The sequence below is a fragment of the Pithys albifrons genome, chromosome 2 (assembly GCF_047495875.1).
Source record: "Pithys albifrons albifrons isolate INPA30051 chromosome 2, PitAlb_v1, whole genome shotgun sequence".
NCBI classification, from domain to species: Eukaryota; Metazoa; Chordata; class Aves; order Passeriformes; family Thamnophilidae; genus Pithys; species Pithys albifrons.
In genome coordinates this window covers 114,038,170-114,055,570 of record NC_092459.1, presented here as the reverse complement: position 1 = coordinate 114,055,570, position 17,401 = coordinate 114,038,170, and the positions used below count along the sequence as shown (strand labels likewise).

Below are 17,401 nucleotides of genomic sequence, written 5' to 3'. Positions count from 1 at the left end.
CTGGCTTGGGAACGCAACACTAACTGTTCCCTGGGCAGAGAGGGTCCATCTCCCCAGCCCCCAGCTGAGGGTCAATGGCAGGGGACAGGAGGGGGAGCAGTGTTGTGTAGCTGGGGATGAGGGTGAAGCCTGCCAGGCACTGGCATTGCCAGGGACAGTCACAGCTTTCAGTCCCTGGAACAGCCTCACAGGCACAAGAGAGACAAAACAAGAACCCTAAACTAGTGCTTATGACTTAAAAAATCTTACCTGGTAGACAGACCCTTTCTTTTAGCTCTGGAATTTGTTCTGTAACCATTACAGAGAGAAATAAAAACTCCTTCTGTTGATGTTCCCCACTTGCCTTTGTCCTTTACTATCCTTGAGACTTTGAGGACTTTTTGTAGGCTCATTAAACCATACTTTTCTCCAAGCACACACTTGCAGAAACATGGTTTGATTGTGTTTGTTCTACTCTCAGCCCTTTCCAAACTGGGAACTGTCTGAAATTCCTGCTACTTTGCCGTGGGACTTTGGGCAGGTTTGAGGTTTTTATTTTGTTTTTGGCTTACTGTTCAATATAACCCTGAGTGCACATTTAACGTGGTGAAGAGAGCAGTTCTGCACAGAGCTGGCATCAGGCTTGACAGCTCTGGAGGAGCTATCCCTTGAGTTAGGAATCAGGGCAGAGCTGTTGAGCTCCAGAATGACTAACAGGGTGATACCATGGAATACATGCCCAGGCAAAGGTTTGGATACCATAAAGGTTTTTGCTCCTGTGACTTAATTTAGGCATTCCATGTGGCACTTTAAAATAAAGAATTCTCTAGTGCACCATTATGGAAACAGAGTTTCTCTTGGCCTTTGCCCAGTATTGCATTGAGGGATCACTTTTAAGGACATCTATTGTAGCTATTGCCTAGAAAAAGAAGTTTGGGCATAATAAATAGGTTGTGTACACTTTCAGCAAAACTTTAAATATTTATGCTTCTAATTTATGGGGTGTGCTCTGTTCCTTAAAGAGCTATCCTGAATATTATCCATCCAGCTCCTCCAAGAAAACAAACCAGAGCACTAACCCAGACAAAACTGTTCAATTGTGTTGCTATTCTGAGTTTACTCCTGTTTCATACTATTTAAGAGATTTCTCCCTTTTGTGATTGCTTAGTGATTGTCCCAAACCACAGCTGAGTGGGGAAGCTAGGGATGTTTCCTAAGATGCTCTGTGACTCAAGTGAGATGTCCAGTGGCCATGAGTGACCTCAAGTGATCATTGCTGTCTTTGTGCTCAGCTCAGATATAGCAGAGACAAACAATCAGAACTCCAATTCTGAATCCTAAAAGCAGGTAGAGTGGTAAGAATTCAATGTTTTATCTTCACCATGTCTACAATCATCAGCTTTGTTAAAGTTCGTTAGAAAGAATTCAAGTCTGCCACTTTAGTTTGGACATTTGCTGCAGTGAAACACTTTGAAGTAATGATTCCACTCCTTTAAAAATTAAATATTTCCTTTCCTTTCTGCATGATTAAAATATAACCATTCTGTAACTACAGAGTTTGGAGGGAGCATGAGGAGTGTGCAGAACCTCCAAAAAGCTGCTCTGCTGTGCCTGGCAGTGACAGACGAGGCTGCTGCTCCCCATGGGTGTGTCAGCACAGCCCATGTTCAAACACTCAGCTACAGTGCAGGTGAGGCAGTTGCAAACTACTGTTTGAAGGATCTAAAGGCAAAGCAAGGATGAGTTTTACTAAATTTATCTGTTTTCTTTTGAAGACAGACTTGCCCCACAAAACCTTTTTCCTTCGAAGTATTGTTAATGTAACCATAACAACCTGTGTTTTCTATGGAAGATAATTAATTCTTAAGTTGAGCCAAAGAGGAAAAATAAAAACAGTGGACTTGACAGCAGAAGCAGGATCAGGAGATATGACTTCTAATGAAGCATCTGTTTGCTTTGCTCTCATTTCAGGAGACTTTTTTTCAATTATGTTTGTTTTTTGTGGCATCCTGCTTAAAAACTGCAGACTGTACCCAGAGCACACAGTTTGCAGGCAGTGAAGTGTCACAGACACCTTGGCCTCTCTCCCACACAACAGCAAATTAAACAGACACTTTGCCCCTTTCTCAGAGTCAAAAAATAATCAGACCCACCAAAGGAGGGGATGCTCTTCTAAGCAGCCCTGGGAGAGCCTGTTTTGATTGGCTCAGTGGGTGCTGTCAGGGCTGGGACATGTTTATTGTGGCACTGTGGGCACAGACACTGCAGGTCTTCATTCAGTGCAGTAAAGTGTTGTTCATGCTCTGTTAGGGTATTCCATGTGCCGGTTCTGGCACTGTTGTCACATGTCACACCAGGGCAGGCCATCTCCTGATTCTCTGGGCAGACTCTGCAAAGCTGGGGGAGCTTTGCTGTGGGCTGAGGGCAATTTGTAACAGGGTCAGAGGCCAACCCAGGCTCTGCTGTGCATTTGGTGCCTGTAACTGAAGATATTCTGTGTGGAAATGTTTATGTGGAACAGAAGCTCTGGAATCAGGTCCCCCAGATGGGTGTAGTGACAGGATCTAGACTTGTGCCATGAGGGTCAGCTGTGATCAGAGTCCAAGGCTGATGTACTGCTGAGGACAAAGACACTTGTGTCTTGTGTGATGAGTAGTCATAATAGTTACATTGTACTTCATAGAAATACTTCAAAAGTACTTTTAAAACAAGCTGGTTTTCTGTGGACACTAAAAGTTCCATATTACACATGAATATTTCATTTAAAATGTATGTTTGGGCTTCCTTTGATTTAACAGGAAGAAGGGATTTCTCTGATTTTTCATTTTAAACTGGGGTGGTTGGTATTTTTCCCAGAAGTGTTGTGCTTCCCTCAATAATTACATAAAAGCTATTTTTTACTACTTCTTTTGGATTATTTTCTTTGTCCAGACTTAATTAATGGCCAGGTAGCAGAACTTTAGGATATACCACTTTCCTGGGTAAATCTTTTCCCTACCAATTATTTTCACTTACTCCATTACTTATAATCACCTCATTAGCACTGTCTGCACTATGATACAAATGCTTATCCCTGTGTTTGGCTTTCCCTTCTCATTTCCCCCATAAATAAATAATATTAACATATAATGGGATGATTTCCAGCCAGCATCTGTCACTTCCTCCTCAGTATACAAAATGCTGTCAGACTTGCTTCTCTGCAGGATTTTGGGTTTTGCTTTCGCAGAGTCTGGAGGATTGGTGTTTTTAAAAGCTTTCTGGTTTCAGTTAGAAGAGTTCCTGAGCTGTGTGTGCCCACACCCATCCACCAGCCTGAACCTCCTGGGGGCTGGACCTGAGCTCTCCCAACAGGAGCTGCTGAACACTTTTGAGGCCTTTTAACAGCTGACCTGCACTCAGGGGTGCCAAACCCCTGAAAAATCTGGCAAAGCTGAGTGGATTCTAAATGGGATTGGAGGCCACTTCAGAGATTAATTGTTCTCAGAGCTGAAATTCTTGTTGATCAGTGCTTTGACCGGAACTAAAAGTTTACTAAAACTTGAACTGCAGGACATAAGGCAGTCTCTGAGTACTAGAGATCAGAACCAGGAAGGCCTGCTTGAAGGTGGGAATTATTTCATCTACATCTGCTCTAGAACTCTTTTGCCTTTGCACAGCATCTGGTAGTAGCCAAGGGCAGAGGCAGAGTGCGGGTGTCAGTCAGCCTTGGGTCTGATTCAGTCTGGCAATCCTTGCACTCCTGAAGCCCTGAGCCATTGGGGAATGTGGCCCACACTGACCAAGTGTCACTTGTGGCATCTCACAGACCTTCACAGTGTAGTTAAGGCAGAAATGACGTTGTCCTGCTTATCCTGTAAATATATATATATATATATATATATAAATATATATATATGTGACTATGAGCATCGCCCCATTACTTTGCAGATATTTGCTTAGGAACCCTAGATGGATTTTGTCTGTATCATGTCTTTATCCTCCTCCTCTGGAGCTGACATGTTCCTCTCGTTATTTTTTCATGCGGTGCCAGCGTGAGTGTGTTTGGCTCTTCATTAGTTGTCCGTATGTGAACCAATAACTTGTAATTACTTCTGAGAGTGCCTTTAGGACATGAGGAAATGACACTTAGGCATCCATATGCCCCGTTTTAGAAGGAAGTGGGAGGCATCATGCTACTGCCCTGCTGGAACAGATGTGTCTGGTATGCAAAGTGTACATGCCACATGTGGGGGAACTGTGAAACAGAATGGACATTTTAATCAAAGTCTCCTTGCGTTTCCCAAGTAGGAAGGAGCAGATTGTGAGGTGTGTAAGTAGGGCACACGTGGCACTGAGTGATCGTGCTCTGGCCTTTGCCATCTGGCAACATGAATCAGTGTCAGCTGGATGCAAATGCATCTCTGCAAAGGTGACCTTGGCAGCAGGATCAGGCCCTGAGCACACCCCACAGGAGCTTACCTGCAGACACAGCTATCCTTGCAGGGAAAACTCACAAGGAGGGGCTCTGGATTCCAGGAAGTATTAGGGCCCCCAGCATCAGTTTGTAGCCAGGTGTTTGTCAGTGGCAGCCACAGAGAGTTTCAAATCATGGGTTACTTTAATCTCTCCAACATTTCAGTGAATGGCCCAGAATTCACTGCAATTCAAAGTATAAATGAGATGGAAGATGCCAAATAAAAGCGGTGCTGGTTCATTATGGTCAATAAGAGATTCCAGATATTACCCAAGGATATGTTTCTGGCAAAATGTAGCTTTTGAAGCACTCTGTTTTGAAAAGTCTCTGAAGTTTAAGCCAGCGAGTAGAAGATAATTTGTAGCTCAGTTCAAATGACGTTATAAAAACAGATTTAGCTGTAAGTTTTAAATCTGTGTCTGAAATACAAAATTAACAGAAAATTCCAAAAGGAAAGCTGTGTATAGTAAAACTTCCCTCTGCTGTTTCCAGCTCACACCAGTACAGCGTTTTTCATGTATTAAAGGCTTTGCTGGAGTGCACAGTTATCTTGCTTTTTGCTGCCTTACTTTAGGTGTCCATGTTGGAAATCTTTGGCTTAGAATTAGAATCCAGTTCTGACGGTTCCCAGTCCTGTTTTGAAAACCACTAATCCCACAAAGGAGTTCTGTGGTCTACTCATTTTCCTAGTTGATGCATTAACAATGAAGTCAGAGTTTCCCTTGTATGGAAAACAAAACAGGGGAAAGGCAGATTTATGGATTTCCAGGTTCCATACTATCTACCAAATGGGTTTCACACATGCCAAGCCTACAGCAAAAGAGGTTCACTCGGGCTCTGTCCTGAGCAGCAGCAGCAGCATTTTGTTCCTGACCCGAAGGGACTCTGGGAGTGATGGAAGCCAACAGGTTTGCTCAGCCCTCCTTCCTCCCAGCATGACTCATGTGCTCAAAAACACTCCTGCAGAAAGAGGATACACTGCTGGTGTCTGCACACAAACACGCTAATTTAAACTCTGTGTTCACAGACTGAGACTAATTGTCTTCAAAATTCAGAGCCATTTGGTTTCTCCAGTTACAGCCAGGCCCTGTTGGAGTTTACAGCTTCTTTTATTATCACTGTTATTAGTATCATTATTATTTCTGAAAGCATTTTATGGGAGCACAGAAACTACTCTTCTTGCACATTAAATGTATCAAACCACAATTATTTCTGTTTCTGTAGTACTAAAGCAAAGAAAACTGCTACTTAAAAGCATGTGTGAGGCTGTTGTTAGACAGGATGTGAGCAGGAGTTTGCCAGATGTTTATACCTGCTCATTATATGGGAAATATATTCCCATGCATTTTCAATATATGGGGGAAAATCATGCTTAGGATTGACACTGTTAAGAAGTGCACTCATCTAAATTACTGTGGCTCAGAGAAAGTTTGCAATAACTCATAGCATATGTCCACAATATATGGGACAAGTATAACATCTAATTTTGCTTTAAGCTTGTTTTCTTTTTTATTTTGCGTAAGTGTTATAAATCGACCTGCAGTTCCAGGGAGCCTTGGGTGTATCTAGATTTGTGATCAGTGTACAGTGTAAGTTATTTTTAGATGTGAAATACTCCTGCATCCACACAGAGTATGGGTATTCACTTGCTACAAATGCACTGGGGAAATAAGTTATTACAGTGCTTTTCTGTGGTTTGCAATCATCTTCTTTGACTTTAATGGATTTAAATCTTTTTCCAGTTCTCGTGAACTGTTCATTTGGATGGGTCTGTTTCTAATTGATCACCAAGTCAGACATGGCAATGTGATCTCTGGGTTCCAAGTCATGTGTCTGGATTAATTTCAAAAATATAATTTGCAAGACTTATACTGACTTCCTTAAGGGTTTTATTGGACCCAAGATGGAATCGTGGTCCCTCCTGAAACTGTGAACTGTTACACTGATTTCTGACGATCTCACTGTGAGTGGCAGATGTTTGAGTCAGTGCAGCAGCATTTCCTGGGATTTGCAGGATTCATGCACAGATTCATGGAGTTGGATCCCTGCAGAGACTCTTGTTATGGATTCACATTCAGAGCACAATTTAAAACTCATTAAAGCTGATAGTTTGAAGTGCAAACTTCCACGTAAGCACTTGCTTATGGCACTGTCTGACAGAAACCAAAGGGAACTCTAATTCCCTGATAATGTTACAGATTTTCTGAGCAAATGTAATTGTTTCCAAATGAGGCAAAAATGAGCAGCATTTGAAATGCCAGACAAGGTCTGTAACACCTGGAGACTGAAGATGGAGAACGTTTCTGACAGTTCTTGGGTAGGGTATTCTCAGGCATTGCCCAGAATCTATTCATTTTGTGGGGTTAGATAATACTATTTACAAACCAACTGAGTCTAACTTTTTTCTTTTCATTAAGAAAGTTAATTGAAAAATATCCTTAGAAATTGGGTTTCTCCCTTGACATGCTGTAAATAAATAAGTTATGTTGGAAAACAAGATGAAGATTAACAAAGGGCTGTTTCAAGCCTTCAACAAAGAGGAACAGCTTAGTTCTCTAAACAACAAAAGTACATTCAATCCTCTAAATATCAACACATGCATTAATATTCATATTCATTTTATCATTATTAATTTGATTGCATTCTTTTAATAAGAAATGCAGATAGAGTGAGTGCCACTGCCAGTACTCCCAGTGGGGAGGGACCTGCCCACTGTCACTTCACAGTTCCCTGTACAAGGGTATCAGCACTGCTGGGTTTATCCCTAGCCAGGCATGTTGGGCTGCTGGGACAAATGAGGCTGGAGGGAACCAGCACGTTGCTGTTGGGTCAGATTCAAAGGCAGGGTGTGGGTTTTGGTTCTTTGATCCCTTGCAGAGCTGTGCCAGCCCAGCTGTGCCCACACTGGCCTCGGACTCGTGCCCTGCTCTTCCTTGTGGTTTGCCAAGTGAGATGAGTGACCCCCCAGCCTTCTTCCTTGTTTGTGCTCCTGCCTGTTCATGTCAGTTCCAGTTGGCAGCAGATGACATTAATGCACTTCATTAATTTAAGCTGCAGCAATAGCAAGCAGATGTAGAATTTGCACAGCCACGCCTGCAGGAATGGCATCATCTTTGGGAGAGAAAAGGAGGAGTGCTGGGGATACTCTGCTTTAGCTACACCCATTGAACTCAGCCATAAATTTGGTGGAAATGCAGGTCAGGCTGCTGAGATGGATTGAATCCCCCTCAGATGAGCCCAAGCAGATTTTAGCCTTTTGCAGTGGGAACGAGGCACTGTGGAGAAGGCAAAAGCTGAGTTTAGCAAATGACTCTTGCTGGGGCTGCATCTCCTTTGTAGTTGGCAGGGTTTGGTGAGAAGAGATGGGGACTGCACAGTCCTCCTCCTGCTGGAGGTCTGGTGGCACAGAGGAGCCCAGGAGGTGCTGCTCTCCTGCCCACTGCAGTTCTGTAGATCTCAGGACAAGGTACTGAAAGCACTGGGCGGAATATTCCTTCATTCAGGACCACTCCAGTACATCCTTTTTTCCTGAGCTGTTCCCAAGCTTTCCTGACTGAACTGTGTTCCACAAGGGAAAGAATTGGTCTGTATGTACCCAGCACAATCAGTTGAAAATATTTTTGTGCAGACCTGACAACAGAAGTGTGGGTGGGTAAGGCTAAGCCCAGATGCCACTTGCAGATATCCCCTTGGCACACAACAGGAGTATTATTCTCTTCAAGGCCGGAAAGGGCTGGAATTGAGACACAATTGGGTGGTCCTCAAATTTAATGTGCCAAGAAAGAGTTCAGTCTATGTGCTCTTGGTACCTCAGGCTGGAGAGAAAAGCACAGTTAAGTCATTCTGCAAATCAGAACACTGAGAAGACAAATCTCAGCGAGTGTCTCCTATTTTTCCCTCATCTCCTGACCTCTTTTTGGCCAATTTGCCATTGCTTGGAGGAGTTGTTTTTATAAACCTCAGAGTTAGGTGGTAAATCTGGACATAGTCAATACCATACTGGGTTTGTAGCTAATTTGTCAGGGTTACAGCTGTTTGGAACAGGAAATCCGTGATTTTAATTAGCAATAAATAGGAAATAGTCTGCTGTGAATTGATCTTAAACAGGTACTGCTGTACTAAATTAGTTCAAAATAAGCAGAATTTTCCATTCAGCAAATTGATATTAAGACATCTTGGGTTTATTAGCAGTAGCTGCATTATCTGTCTGAGGCTAACTTTGGTTTAGGAGTGAAGCTGCAAATCTGTTCTTAGACACAAACAAATGAGCTTGTCACAGAGTACAGAGCATCAGGACAGAAGGGACCTCCCCCATGTAGTCATTTGAAGAACTAATTGTCATATGTATTCTGTCTTACAAAGTAAATGGAACTAATAACAATTTGTCAAAAAAACCCCAACGTTTTCTGGTTTTTTATTTCACAATCATTTAAGTTTAATGAGATTTTGGGAGACGACGTTTTCTTGATGTGTTTGTACAGAAGATCCTTTTATCTGACACTTCATTAGGGAAAGGATTTGGATTTTGAATGTTCTTAGGAAATAAATCTCCTTTTACTGCAGAGAAAACTGCAATCTGCTATATTTAGTGCAGAGAAGGACCTAAAATTGCCTAACCTACCATGTTACCTCTATAAGACAAGACTTTGCCATCGCTTTCAGATTCTAATAGTATTAAAATTTAAACTAATAACTTGCATTTCATACAGTTTTGCAGATGAAACAGTTGAGATCTTGGCAGTGGAGTGACTTTGGGGGGAAGTTGCAAAGGAAATCAGTTTGTCAGATAAGACAACTAAACTATTTCATTTGTATAAGGCTCTGAATCAATGAGATGTCCATTTGCCTGATGCTTATCTCAATTTCTCTGGCATTTGCTCATGATCTTTTTAGAGATCTTACTGGTATCACTTTGAACATGTGCTGGTGTGATTTAGAAGGACATTTTGGGATAGTAGAAGGATTTTCTTTAACTTGCAGCCTTCCAGTTTTGAGTATCATTTAGAGAAAGGCAATTTCTGAGACAAGGAGCTACTGAAGAGGGTCCAGTGGAGGCCACAAAGGTGGTGAGGGCTCTGGAGCATGTCCCTTGTGAGGAGAGACTGTGGGAGCTGCGCCTGCTGGGTCTGGAGATGAGAGGACTGAGAGGGGATCCTGTTAGAGCAGATAAATATCTCCAAGGCAGATGCCAAGGGGATGGTGCCAGACTCTTTTCTGTGGTGCCCCATGATAGCATGAGGAGCAATGGCCACAAACTGAAACACAAGAAGCTCCACCTCAATGTGAGGAAGAACTTTCCACTGAGGGTGGTAGAGCACTGGAACAGCTGCCCAGGGAGGTCATGGAGTCTCCCTCCCTGGAGACATTCCAAACACACCTGGATGTGTTCCTGTGTCACCTGCCCCAGGTGACCCTGCCTTGGCAGGGGGGTTCAGTTGGACAATCTCCAGAGGTCCCTTCCCAGCCCAGCTACTCTGTGGCTCTGTCTCACCATCAAGATCACAGGATTTGGTCCTTTACATCTCCTGAAGATGATTTCCTTCCAAAATATGTGTATCAACACTTCACACTTCAGAGCAATCAAATACTGTGTATTTGCTAAACTGGGGCAGTGGGTGCGTGTCACTGGAAAGCTTTGCATCTTCACTCTCTGTGACCTGTTTAAGGACAGAGGGAAGCTGGAGCCATCCCAGGATCCTGCTGCAGGCTGTGTTCCTGCAGGAATAACTGGGTTAGCTGATGCTCAGCTAAGCATCAGACAAGTAGTTTCAGCTTTGGGTACAGGATACCTTCTTTTGCATTTATGCACTGTGTGGACAGAAAGCTGGGTTTAAGATGGAGCTCAGCTAATGATCTCATGGTTCATCTCAGACAACAGAGGTCCTCCTGGGTCCTTGTTATGTGTTCTTTATATATATTCTACACATGTTGGTCTTTGAAACAGTTGAGTTTTAAAGGCTCAGTGAGAATTCAGCGCTGCATCACATGAAATATTGAGATACTTGGTTGGTATGAAAGGAATATTTGAATGTGTGATCAGGGCGGGCTGAGGCTTTTAAGAGGAAAAGTGTCCTCAGTAATGCAGCCTCTTGCCTGAAGTCTCAGACAGCTGTGCTGTGCTGTGCTGTGGTGAGCAGGCTCTGTGAGCACTGAGTGCTTCCTGCAGAGCAGCCTTGGCTCTCAGGCTGCACAGTAACAGCCATTACAGGACAGCTAAAAAGGGTCCTTGTCTTGTAAGAGAGAAGGCAGCAATTCCTAAAGCTCTTGGTGGCTGTGTCACCGTGGCCAGGCTCTTGACTTCAGTTATTTTAGTGCCTACTGGATAATAACAAAAGGCATTGTGCCTTGTAGAAGTACAGCAGGCTCCTACATTGCCTTTCTTTCCTTAGCCCACTCCCAATGGTGCTCCAAGTCCCTTGGATTCCTTCATTCCCTTTAATTGACCAGATTGGAATTCATGCTTTCAAAACTGTGGATAGACCCTAAAATAATCCCCCACCAACCTGCTCTTCTGGATTAGCTGTAGCAGTACTGACTCCCTTCACACTGTTTGCATTTGCAAAGTCACCTTTGCTCCTTTCTGATGAGTAGCTGATCCAAGGGGTTGCCCAACTGCCTCTCAGACTAAGGCAATTTGCCAAATGCATCCATGGAGTGGGGAGCAAACTTTTAATGTACTCTGAGTGGTATCAAAGGCAAAACTCAGACTGAGCTTGGTGGAGCAGCCTGTGTCCTGAAGCAGAAAGTCTTTGAAATTTTCAATTCAAGTCCTGCACTGAGACATTCACAAAAATTTGGCCTCATAACCACAGGGCATTAACTCTTCATGCTGGACTAGAGGAACACGGACTCTGGGTAAGAGTTCCAGACTGGACTTTCTATAGCTAACATCCATTATATTAATGGAAATAAGCTTCTGAGAAATAAATTCCATTCTCTTGATCTTTGTCTAGCTAACAAGCCAGTACATTTCATACTACACAGGGTAAAAGGGATAAATAAAATGCTTTGTACATAGAGAATTTAAGTGATACTCTGCATTGACCTTGTATAGAGGTTTGGGAGTTTTGGTTTGAGCTCAAAGATATATATTCTGACTTAATCTTGGCATTTATGGAGCTGCTGTATAATAGCAGCTGGCTTTTTTAAAAGGTTATAACTAAAGTAATCAATATGAAGCAGGAATGGAAAGGTACTTTCCCTGCCCAGGAGTGCCTCTGGAGACTGTTCTTGCTGCACTTGGATTGTGTGTTTGTGACCTAAGGGTGAAGTCTCATAGGGATGGGTTTCACTCGTGTTGTTGTTTAAGCAGTGGTTGTCGCTGACATGCAGTAGAATTAATCTGAATAGTTTTTGTTACTGTTTCACTGAGTGAGATCAAGCCAGGACCAAGCTCTTCCTCCTGCATTTCTTCCTCTGTCTTGTCCACTTCACAGTCAGTCTTGGTTTAATTGATCAGCAACCCTACATGTGCATTGTCTTTGTGACAGGGATGAGAAAGATCTTTGCTGGTCCAGGAATATGAGAATAAAACTTGATTTCACAACTTTAAAAATGGGAATGCAAGTTGCTGCCTTAAATGTTTTTTTGTATTGTTTCTGTGTTGCCATGAGGTAGATTCTGTCCTAAGTGTCTGTTTGTGCAGCCTTGCTGTAGATCACACACATCCTTTGCCTTTGCCTCTCTGTTTTTCTTGGTTTGACAGTTCATCTGCTGTTTGTAGATACCTACAGAAAGAACCTCATGTAAAGCACATCTGGCACATTATATTGAAGAGAAACTCCATAACACACAGCACAGCTGGGAACAAATTTTGAAAAGAGTCATGGCTTAGGAATTTTTTCTTCCATAAAGAACAAGAAAGTGTTGCTTAGTCCATTTACCCTCCAACTGCTTCTACAAACCATTTCTGCTTCCTTTAACACGGTGCTGTTGTGCTGCTGGGGCCTCAGGAAACCCTGCAAGCCTGTGCCAAAGGCAGGGCCAGCAGCAACACCTGTACGTGTCTGAACAACTGAGAGGTGTGTGAATTATTGAGAGGGTAAATGATGTGCTGGGAGGCAGCTCTTGTGGAGGAGCAGTATTCCCTTTTTCTTTTCCCTGACACAACACACATTTCTGTGTTGTAATTTTAAAGGTTCATAATAGATCATTGTAAAGAGCAGTCCTGTTAACAAGACTTGATTGGAGGTTTAGATAAGCACAACTGACTGTGGTGACTGACAAGGTTCTGTGCCCCACTTCTCTGAGCCAGTAGGAATAGAAATTTGGACTAATTGTGGCAGTAGTTCTTTCTAGTAATGGCACAATAAATGGGAACACAACACAGCTTTTCACAACAGCTTAGAAACCAGAAATATAAAATGCAGCCTTTTTTGTGGCCCTTTGCACAAGTGATGACACATTCAGGATCATCATATAATCCAGAATATATTCAACTTTGTTGTTTTAAATGCTTAAACGTGCACTGGATTTATTGCTGGACTTTCTGGTGTCTCCAGAAACCTGGGATAAACCAGCACTAGGCAGACAGTGACTATGAACAGCAGACAGTGTTTTAGCACTCCCCCTGCCATTAGTGTTCTGCACTCCAGTTTCCATGTGTGTCTGCTCTGAAGTGTTGTCTCAGCACTAATTAAAGCTCAGTTATGATTTGGGGCAGTGTCCATATTTCTGTGCTCCATTATCTCTACATTAGAGATTCCCCAAGAGCTGCTTAATACAATGTCTGCACACACAGAAAGGTGCTGCTCACTCTGGAGTCAGGAAATACTTTGGCATTTTCAAAACCAGGTAATTTTGACAAGTACAGCCATGACCATGAGAATAGAGAAGAGCTTGGAATTCAGTGTTTGTTTTAATCCCTGTGTCTTTCTCTGACGTTCTTATGCTGCAAGACCATGCCTGGAGCTCCAAAACTAGAGAGCACCCCTGTTGTAACTACATAATATCTGTCTGCTGCACTACCATCACTTGGATCAGGAGCATCCCAATGGTGCCAGTGCACAGACTGTGGTGTTAAAAACTCAAACAGTGCAGGTTCTGAGTGGTGCATTCCCTGCTCACAGCTGAGAGTTGTATACCTTGTAACCTTCCAATCTCCTCTGACTGTGGAACTCATGCTATCCAGATATCTCTGCTGCTTTCCATGGACTGTGTTTTGATAAATAATCAAAGTGAAAATCCTCATTTCAATTAAGTATAGGAGTTTTGTTGTTGTTTTTGAATGTTGGCTTTGTTGAAATGTTTACTTATTTCTGATGTTCATCCTCCAGGTAGGTAAAATCTGCATTTTTGCACACCCAAATCCCAGGGCGTGAGCACAGGCCAGCACATCCCTGCAAGCAAAGTGCACACACATTTCCCTGCCCCAAGACCTGTCCTTTAACAACGAGGCTTGGCTGGAAACGGTGCAAGGAGAAGCCATGATGGTGCACAAACTAAGGAATTTAGCACAAGGATGTGTAGTAGTGTTTTCCAAGACTAGTTTTAAGGGCATTTTTAATCAAATTCCATCCTGCTTTCAGTGCTTTCAAGCCTCATTGAAGTATCTGGGCCAACATCCCCAGTAACAAAATGTTTGTGTGCTGCAAACGGATGTGTAATTTTGTAAAAATTGCCAATTTTATGTAATTCGCTTTATCTGATTTGTCTGTCAGTGGGAGCACAAACCCAGTGAAGCGCATAGATCAAAGGGACAGAAAAATGAAGTGCATCAGGAGAAGTGATAAGGGACTGTGCAAAACAAAGTAGCTTTCTTTTTTCACTTTACATTTCACCTTCTTGCTGCTACATTTTTTTCTGCTCCAAACTTTCACCCTCTGCTTCCTCAGCTAATATTTTAGGTTTGTTTTGCATGTCAGAATGGTGCAAGCTGCCACAGTCACTGGCACCCCTTTCCTGCCGTCTGAAACCCCACGTGTATCTTACAGCACCATGTGTGTCAGTGTTAATGCTGCAGCTTTCCAGCCTCTGCTGCCAAGGAGGGAGAGACTGCAAGGAGACAGTAAATAAAACGGTTTCATTCATTTGTTGTAACAAAATATAAGAAGGTGGCATAAGTCCCCTTACACCGACTTTCAATCAAATCCAGCCATGCTGTTAGCTAATTATATTTTCTGCCTGCATTGTGACTCAATTAGAAGGCATTTGTGAATCTGCATGAAAGTAAAATGAGGACACAGTGCTCAGACATATTGTTCTGCTTCTTCACCCATTACCGAGGAAGTGACTCAATAATTATATTCAGTTTAAGAAAATGCTTTCAGAGGAAATGTTTTGTAACAAATTTTTTAAGTATTACTTCAGTTTTTAAGCTATTTCATCTTTAAGTATTAAATGAGAAGCTTTATTTTGTGTTATTGTTTGTTTCTGTTTCTTTTTAAAGATCTCCATTTTCAGTTTCAGTTGTGACAAACCTGACACGTAAGACAAAGCACAGGTTCCCTCAGTGAACCCACCTGCAGCTACCCCATGGCTGGCCCTCACCTGGGCTGTGACATGGGATGCCATTCCAGCTCTGGCTCCCAGACTATCCAAAGCCAACACTGTCTCAAATGCATGATAGAGCATAAAGTATATGATATGGGAAGTGGCAAGATTTCTGTGGCACCAAGTGTGCCATAAAAGAGCTGTGATTTAACTTCTGCAAACAGAACCGAGTTCAATGATGTACTCATGCAATTACCATCCCTATGGAGCAGTAAATCACTTAATACTGAAATAACACTTCTTTTAGAGCAAGACAAGACAGTTACCACAATAATTTAACACAACAGAGGAGGAAACATACTGCAGCCACTTGAAAATGGCATGGCAACGTTGTTCAGAGACTGCACTTAGCAAGAACCAAAAAGCCACCTTTTTTCAGTGCCTGGCTATAATTTCATATCCATCTTGTAGTAACTGCACAAACTAAAAGAAACTGGTGTCTTTTTGGTTGCTGCTGGATTACCTTCAGGACTTCTCTGATCCAGACCTTAGACCTCTCCCAGAGAGAGAGTTTAACTTCAGGGTGCTCAGATGACCCGCAGGTGTCCCAGTGAGTCGGCTCCAAGCAGCCCAGAGCACAGCGGGACTGCTGGGAGGACAGTGGGACAGTCCTGCTGCTCTCTTGGACTGTCAAACACAAGTTTCAGCTCCAGAGAGAAACCCCAACTCAGGACAAAGGCAAGTGAAGGATGGTACCAGCTCAGACAGCAGCGTGTCCCACCCTTGTCCTGCCCGGGCACTCGACTGACTCCAAGGCTGCTGGAGCTGGAGCAGCACCACTCCTGGCACACTGGGGGATGTCCTTGAAGGCTTTCCGTCCAAACTGCCCTGAACTCGTGGGATTAGGCATGGCTGCAGCCCAAGGCCTGCTGCAATGCCCAGAGGCACCTCTTCAAGCACACTTCAGGAGGCATGGCTGCTGCTCCTTGTTTCCCTCAGACACACGCTGCTTTCCCTTCCCAGGAAAAAGTGACACTTCTCCAACTGCATCAGCTCCAACTGCAGCTGCACCCAGATCTCCCACATAACACAGCTGAAATATTGTCCTCTTCTGGCATGGAGTGACAGGTTGTGATAAATAGACTGGTTTCTCTCACTTACATGTACCTAGTCAAATATTAATGAGCCAGCACACAGAAGCATGAAGTAATCTTTTGTTTTTCATTAAGTGCATAGATTAAAAAGATGTTGTTTTACTGTAATGCACAGAATTATGTCATTTCAGCTTAGAGTAATTGTTAATCACATCAAATTGAAATGATCCTTGGTTTTGTTTTAAAGAGCATAGAAGAACAAGAAGTAGAGGAAAAACAGAAGTAGAAATGGAATGTGAGACTATAGTGAAAGTGAGTGAAAAATTCCCCTTTTTATCCAGTAATGCTGATGTTGTTTTCATTTTACATGTCAAAACTGAGTCAGGAGCATCCACAATTTACTGCCTGGTGGTTTTTCTGAAATCTTTGAGCAATTACAGCCTGATTATGACCTGCTAGCTGCATAACATGAGCTGCCACTGGCCATTACATCCTTTTGATACCGTGAAAGCAATTTGTGGCTTCTTCCAATCATATCCCAACCCATTGTCTCCCTGCCTGTTTTATTTATTGCTGCTTCTGCCCCACCTCAGTGCAGTGGTCAGGGGCTGTGTGTAACAGCATGATTGTACCAGCTTTCTTGCCACAGCCCTTTGGGTCATGGGAATATCCTGTTCTCTGCTCACAGTAGCTGCAGTACTCTCAGATCAGAAAACCAGGCACCACCAAATGGCTCTCTGAAGAGGGAAAGCAGAGGGGTGGGTGTGGAGGGAGGATGTGGGACGAGGAATTGAGGCCATCTGATTGTAGAGGTATGAGATGGGCAAAGGTATTGACAGTAGGAATTCTGGGTACCTCTGAAGATTAAGCTTTCCAAGCAGATAAATTAAGGATTTGTCATCTGGGATGCCAGAGTACGGGATAAAGAAGGGATCAACCAGGACATCACAGCAGAGGGAAGAATTGGGGTACAAAGAGAAACAACTGATGAATGTGAATCAGTAAAACAGGATTAGTGAAGCCTAAAGAAGATTTAAAGGTAAGAGAGTGAGTTTTTCAGGGAGGGGGAAGGGAACAGAAGATAACTGGGGAAAGGCAGGCAAAGCCTGCAAGAAAGATGAAAGTAGATTAAAGTAAGAGGGTTTCTTTAACTGCTTTAAGGAAGGGCTAATGATTAGAAGTTGCTGATAGAATGAAGTATTATTTCAGGTGTATCTGTTATCAGGAGACCTGATTATGTGTAAGCAAACTTCTTGTGTCCTCCTGTAAACAGAGTTGTGCCAAGAGGTCTTGAGCTTTCACTGTCACGGGGGTTGCAATAAGCCACACACCTTGGCCACTGAATCAGGGAATCCTGCTTGCTTTGTATTTTTATTTATTATTTCACTTTATACTGCTTGCTTCTGAAATGCTTTGATATGCTTTGTTTGTCTTTGAGGAGAGA

At 43.0% G+C, this 17,401-nt stretch overlaps 1 protein-coding gene across 5 annotated transcripts in view; it reads left to right on the top strand.

The window, feature by feature from the left end:
• Positions 1-17,401, top strand: part of PLCB1 (phospholipase C beta 1) — a 346,939-nt gene that overhangs the window by 309,640 nt on the left and 19,898 nt on the right. For 2 of the 5 annotated variants that reach the window (XM_071582161.1, XM_071582160.1), the window contains exon 32: positions 16,205-16,269. The exons of 2 other annotated variants lie outside the window; for them this stretch is intronic. In XM_071582161.1, the coding sequence (XP_071438262.1) occupies positions 16,205-16,243 (39 nt within the window). In that variant the 3' untranslated portion in view covers positions 16,244-16,269. Of the gene's footprint in view, positions 1-13,707; positions 13,806-16,204; positions 16,270-17,401 lie in introns of those variants that run through there. One more of the 5 variants, XM_071582158.1, reaches the window with a different exon arrangement.